The 7,002-nt window shown below is 37.1% G+C and overlaps 1 protein-coding gene across 1 annotated transcript; it reads left to right on the top strand.

Moving 5' to 3' along the window:
• The first annotated feature begins 506 nt into the window (after positions 1-506).
• LOC103697656 (transcription termination factor) lies at positions 507-6,772 on the top strand. The gene is made up of 2 exons (XM_008779566.6): positions 507-835; positions 6,424-6,772. The coding sequence occupies exons 1-2, from the start codon at positions 698-700 to the stop codon at positions 6,574-6,576; spliced, it is 291 nt and encodes a 96-aa protein (XP_008777788.4). The 5' UTR covers positions 507-697; the 3' UTR covers positions 6,577-6,772.
• The last annotated feature ends 230 nt before the right edge of the window (positions 6,773-7,002 follow it).

Here is a 7,002-nt window from a genome sequence, read left to right as displayed (position 1 = left end):
GGAATACCAAAGGTTATTTTAAGGGTGGTTATGGTCCCTGGATCACACGTATGTATTATTCTATTCTGACATCCCATCATTAGATAGAGAACAGGGAGAAGCTAAAAGGTATTCTCCATGAGAACGTGTTGATCTAGAAGACCAACTGCACGACTCTACAGAGAAAGGATCGTTATGGATTCAGGTACGCTTCTGCTTATCAATTATTGATTCTTGGTGAACATGATGGCTCTTGGGATTTAGATGATGGTCTTCATCAAAGTATTTTTTTATGGATCTTGTGAGATTCTTAACATCCTAGCCATAGATGGCACGCCAACTATGAAAGATTTTTGTTGGTACAACTACAACCCATATAGCGTCACTCTTCTCTGTATTGGTACTTCCAAATTTGAAAGTCCTAGGATTTCTTGGCCTCACGTGTATGACTGCGGTGAGTCCATACACGTGTGGAGTGCTACAGTACTAGTTGAAAGGGGCAACCCGATTGGTACAAAAAAAAAAACAAAGGGGAACGGATGCATGATAAAGGCAACGGAATCCAAAGGCCATAGTCTGAAAATTTGTTAGGGGCCACGGTCTAAAATTTCGAACTCAAGCACCAAATCTAAGCAACGAAACCCGGTGGGCGACCGCTCTCTGCGACGACCGCCGCCGCCGGCCCACCGCCCCCAGCGGCACCCGGAATCTCGCAATCATGCTCCAGTTCCCGGCGTTCATGCGTCAATTCCCGTCGCCCACCCTCATCCCTTCCTCCACTCTTTTCCCACTGTGGGCCCTCGCCCAGAACGACGAGCTGCTCCTCGCCATGGAGGAATCCGAGTTCGAAGAGAAGGTACCCCCGCTTGTTCCTCTCCATTCTCTCCCCACCACTCTTCAATCTCAAGTCTCCTGCCGAAATTTTCTAAACTAGGGCTTGTGATCTCTCTCGATTGGTTTAAATGGATTTAATCTTTATTTTCCCAGTTACTTAGGAATCTGATGCTAACTGGATGGATGATGATAGTCGAAGATTTTTCCTCTGTTTTGCTAAAAGAATTACTAGCTCCTAATATGTGCTTTATTTCTGGGTGATCATATTTTCATTCAAGTGGATTCTGGTCGTAATTCCTTTATTGCTTCTGTTATTTCGTTTGCTCATCAGAATTCAGAAACTAAGGTGGTGGCATTTCTTTCATTCGTTCTTTCTTTTTCTGACCTCTCTGACTTTCGTAGTTTTTCTTTGCTCATTGTTACAAACAACACATAGCTGATAATATATTCTTTCTCTGTAAATTTTCGTGCATGTTTTTGTGGTTATAAACCTTTTACCGTTTCAAGTGCATTCCAACAATTACAAACTTCCAAGGTCATATATGTCAGGGACTGGTCCGTTCACGGTTTCTGCAGTGTCGCACGGTTCATTGGAATATGTTTGTTGTAGGGTGTTTAAGAAAGCAAAGATGCTGATAGTTTGCAAGAGTGAAACTATAAAGTAGTTTTGGTCTTTTTAGCAACCTCCATACTAGTTAATGGTTATACATGAAGGCCCATGAGATATTTGGCAGAAACTAATAAAATAGAAGTTGTAAATCACATATATTATATCTGCTAACAAGTGGCATAATTGAGTTTATATAACATACAAAGGGGGTTTGACAGTTACTAAGTCTACAGAAGATGTATATGTAATCTTTTAACAATCTAAGAAAATAACAAGTTAAAAGTACATATCTCTGTTTAATCTACATGCTCTTTTTTAACGTATTCAGTAGATGATGATTGATAGATGGATTCTTTTAATACGATTACATATGGTTTGGCTATTTTTCATGATAAAGCTTCACTTAAGAACTTTTGAACATAATGCTTCAAGCATATTGCTGTACAATATACTTACGAAGTTCATATTAAGTAAAGTCTGAAATGTATGTAGAATAATTTTTCTTTTTCCTTCTGAAACTTGCCCACTCATTTTTAAACTTTATAAAGTTATCAGTATGTCATGATTTAAAGATTTAAAGACTGCTGAAACTATGGAAGAGAGATGCAACTTCATACAGGTTTGCAGCATGGTACATGCTTATATATGTCATTGTGCATTTTGAGTTGATTTGGTATACACAATGACATATTCAAAGGCTATTATAAGCAACCAGTTTTACATATCAGCATAATAGTAGTGAATAGGGAATCACATAGTCAAATGATGAAAACATCTGGTTTTCTGAGTCTAAAGGACACTGGTGCTAATATATTAACAGTTTGATTTAATTTCTCATTAGAAGTCTTTAGCTAATTTATTCCCATAGTAAAGTAACAAAATAATGCTATCAGCACTTAAACTTATTTAACTGTTCGGTTTCATGCATACATACTCCTTTAAAATTCCAAATTTGCATATTTAGCCCACAAATATGTGATTGCATATATACCCTCGTAAAGCTAATCTTTGGACAAATGCCCCTTTCCATCAGCTTTTTGCCTGATTGCAACAAAAAATCAGCCATTTAAGTGCCAAAATTTCTAACAATAATTTGGATTGCTGGATCTGAATTTTTGCACTAGCACCCTTGCCAAAAGTTCCCTGACAGTCCAGATTGGAATTTTTGTGTCAATACCCCTGGCAATATAATTCTGACAGCTGATTTTTCATTTTGATCCTTCCTGATTTAGCTAACATTTTTTGCATAGAAAGGAGATTCAATAGCCTGAAGACACAAACCCACACCTGATTGGAACAAAAAATATCCAAACTTGAAATAACTTGATCTGCATAATACTTGATTGATAATTTGAATACCTCACATCCTGGATTAAGAAATAATACATTTAGTGAAACACAAATGAAAACCTACTGATCCAAGGTTACTTCATAATGTGTACTTGTTAAGAATGAAGTTGTCATTCTATCAACATTATTGGACTGTTGTGAAAAATCTTTTGACTTCATGAACCCGGTATTAATATAAATGCAACCATTAATACAAACCATTGGTTTGGTATGCACCGTACTAGTGGGTACAACCCTATACAGGACATACGGTATAGATACTAAACTGAGAGTTCATATGAAGGGTTGTACCGACTCTCGTACACCAAACCAACTCTCATACCGGGTGTACTGGTAGTCCAGCATGATATTAGTATGGGCTTCAGTATCAATATTGCAAACCTTGATTGATATAAAGCATCCAACCACTAAATCCATTCCAAGCATTCAAACCAAGATCCACATTACTAGAACTAGCATCCGTGCCAGTTGGCTGGCGGCATAGTATGGTACTATGTCGTGCTATTCTAAAGTGTACCAATAAAGGAAAACTAGAGAGGGAGGGGGAGAGGGAGAAGGAGAGAGAAGAAAAGAGTGAGTGGGAGGGAGGAGGAGAAAGAGGATGGAGGGGGAGAGATGTTGAGAGAGGGAGAGAGAGGGGGCTTGGAAGCCCTCTTCTCTTCCTCCAGTCGTCCGCAAGCATTGCTAGGTAGAGCTCTGTTTTAAACGAAAAAAATATTCGGCCAAAAGAGAGGGAGGGAGGGGGAGAGAGAGGGAGGAGAGAGAGAGAGTTGTCTCCCTCTCCCGGCATCTCTATATCTCCCTCCCCCTCCCTCTCTCTTTTTCCCTCTCTTTTCTTCTCCCTCTCTTTTCCTCTCTTTTCTTCTCCCTCTCTTTTCCTTGCCGGTTTCTTGAACTATGGGGCAAAACCCCACTGGTCTGCCCCTGGTACCAGGTATTCCATCTCGATATTGGACTTCGTACCATTGCCACTCTATCATTGTGTCGGTACATTCAGTATGGAGCCAGTTCGATGTATCGAGTGTTGGTGCACCCTCTATACCGTGTATCAGTATCAAATCGGTATGGCATGCTTCGTATCGCTCGGTTCGGTATGCCCCGTACCGAATCAGGCATACCATATCTGGTATAGCTCGGAATGCCTCAAACTGCCAGTTTGAGGTGGTACGAAGGTCCTCAATTCGAACCATGGATACAAACCATCAGTAGAAACCTTTCAAAGATTGGTACAAAGCATTCAAATGACTGAATCCATGCACCATTCAAATGTCTGTAGATTTAGTAGCAGAAACCTCTTGTATCCAAGTCAAGTCATTAGCAATAGGTAGTATTTGACTGCTGCATTGCATGTGATTTATTTTGGAGAATGGAGGCTTTGATGGATGGCTATTATCTCATACATGTTTAGTCTCATGTAGTTTTTCATTTCTTAGTTATTTTAGAGAAAATATGGTGGGATTGATCTGTTAAAAAATGTGGATGGATAAAAGTGAAGGGAGAATCTGCTCAAGAGGCACCATGGAGTCAAATATGTACTGAATGGAGATGAAGGGTTAGAGATGTGTGGGCCACAACCGTGGGAGTTTGCATTATAATAGTGGAGAGATAATGGAAGAAAACTGGGCATGGCATGACTATCCTGAATTCCTCACATATCTCTCACTTCTATGCTAGTTTTAGTTGGCTTTCTTTTGATGTACAAATTTCTGTTTTTGTAGCTTCCATCCTTATATTTTAAGTTAATCATAAGACAAGGTAATTGAATTGCCAGTATATGAAGAAAAAATCTTTTCCTTTTTAAATTGTTAGGTGGGATTTCTTCACATAGCTGTCATGTCTCTAGTTTGCCTTTTGTTAAAGCATATTACTTTCTAACATCAAATCTTGTCGATCTTCTAAAAATCCATTCCATGCTGTTAGCTAAAATTTATGCAGAATTTCAAAAAAAGTCATAGTTTGAGTATCACAAAATGCTGTTAATTTTTTTTTTAACAAATGATAGTATTTTCTTTCCAAACTAACTTTTCAAGAATTATATACTAGGTTACAGATCGAAATGAATACAAAGAACCTAAGCAGGTTGTTCATGTAGAATTAAAAATATGGGAAATATGATGGCCTTGTTTGTTGCCGCAGTGTCCTTAATTGAAATTTTCTGCCTTTCTCATTGAGATATCGTGTTATTCTCTGTCCAGAAAACCTATAATAATTTTGAAGAATTATGTTATGTTGAATTATCTGTGTTAACAAAGCACTAGACCCCCAAAGTGTAAGCTGTCAGGGAGGGGGTCAACAATGTATATCAGGTGTTAACAAATCCTCTCGCATACAGACCATGCATGTGAAGGCATGAACGATTAACAATGACTTGGTAATGAGTCAAGAATGACCTGGTAACAAACCAGGAATATGTCAATAGGTTGAATTGTTTGTGTCATCTAATATCTAGGCCCCAAAAGCTTCAGCTATTAAGGAAGGGGACACCCCTTTTCGCATGCTGCATTGACCCCACATGTGAAGGCATGAATGAGTCTATAACGACTCAATAATGAATCAAGAGTGACTTGATAACAAACCAGGAAGGAGTCAAAGAAGACTCAAGATATTATTGGGTGGTAAGAAGAGCTTGACTTGAATGAGGATTTGAACACGAGCTTTGCCTTTGGTACCATAACTAACCACTAGACCCCAAAAACTTAAGCTGTCTGGGAAGGGGTCAACAATGTGTATCAGGTCTTAATAATTTTATGACAATTTAACTGTTAAACAGCTAACAATTTAATATGTACAGAACTAAATGCTACTATGTGTAATTTCATATAAATATGAATGTTATTATGGTTACCATCATATCAAGTGCCAAGTAGTGTACAATTTACATAGTCTGAGATAACATTGTGATTGCATATATCTCATTTAATTGCTTATAAGTTTGAAGATATTATTTGGTAAATCTAGGCTTTAATCTTCTAAGTCACTATTCAAGAAACTTCTCTACTACATGAACCACCTTTCTCTTTTATCCCATAAGATAAATCTCTCAAAACACACAAAAAAATAACCTTTTACATTTATGAAAAGTTGGCTTTCTTATAAATATTGTAATATTGAGCTCTCAAGTTCTTCCAATTTTCTAATAAGTGTCACAAATCCATGCTAAATTTTTAAAAGAATATTTCTGAAAGGTTATATGTATTATCCATCAATAAATATTCCCTCTTTTAACTAAAAAAGGAAAAATAATTTGAAAATAACACTCTCCTTCTTTAAAAAAAATGAAGTAATGAACCAATTTGATAAATATATACCAAAGTAATGCTTAAATGAAGCATCTATGGCCATTTTCAATTGTTTTTGTTAAAATGGTTAATTTCAGCTAAGACTGACTAAAATTAATTCTGGCTTGGTTTAACTGAAACTTGTATATTTCAGCCAAAATAGATTGGTTGGGCTTTTCGCTTCAAACTTTGGTGCTAACTTGGCTCAAAGTAGATAACCTTTCACATGTTTTTATGGCCAATTGTGATTTGGACATGAACAGAGGACATTTGTTTATCATTCCTTCGCATTATTTTTTCCACTTCTGTAGCAATTATATTCTGATCCACTCTAATGGTTTAATTAATAACTTCTAAATGTCTCATCTGCAGTGGAGTGAAATTAGAAAGACAAATAGCAACCTGGTGGTTATTGGGAAAACAACCCTCGATTACAAAGAAGACTTCGATGCTGATGCAGAAGATGATGATGCAGATAATGTGGAGGAATCTGAGGGTGATGAATTTGAGCAGGAGACTGGTTGATGTGTCCTGAGTTATTAGTATTATCATTATCTTTTAAACTTGCTTTGGTGCAATTTGGAAACTTCTAGTTACTTATTTACTACTTGACTTGTTGATCATGAAGTACTTGACAATGTGGCTTTTTGGATACATTAAATATGTTTGTTAAATGACATCAAGGTCAAATTTCTATATGCACATCCGCATTTGAAAGGAATTGCTTTTGTTTTCTGCTGGTTTGATATGTTTGAGATGACAACTTATAACTTTTTATAATGCTTAGTTTTCAGATAACAACTATTTATCTTCACCTCTATTAGTGAATGACTCCTACCAGGGAAAAGCATGTTTCTTCTCAAATGTGGTATCAGACTATCAGTTGGTTAGTTTTCTTGTCAAGGAACAAACTGATGATTCTTGTTAGTTCATGGAGCCATGAAGTGATAG

The sequence above is a fragment of the Phoenix dactylifera genome, chromosome 4, assembly GCF_051530095.1.
Source record: "Phoenix dactylifera cultivar Ajwa chromosome 4, Ajwa_hap1_PhDact_Kaust_v1.1, whole genome shotgun sequence".
Lineage (NCBI taxonomy): Eukaryota > Viridiplantae > Streptophyta > Magnoliopsida > Arecales > Arecaceae > Phoenix > Phoenix dactylifera.
Note: the sequence above shows the minus strand (reverse complement) of the source record. Positions and strands in the feature narration are given on the sequence as shown.

Excerpts from the sequence above, each read along its gene's own strand:
- LOC103697656 (XM_008779566.6), top strand. The coding sequence starts at position 698 with ATGCTCCAGTTCCCGGCGTTCATGCGTCAATTCCCGTCGCCCACCCTC. Across the intron at positions 836-6,423 it reads AATCCGAGTTCGAAGAGAAG|TGGAGTGAAATTAGAAAGAC; the intron begins GTACCCCCGCTT and ends TCTCATCTGCAG.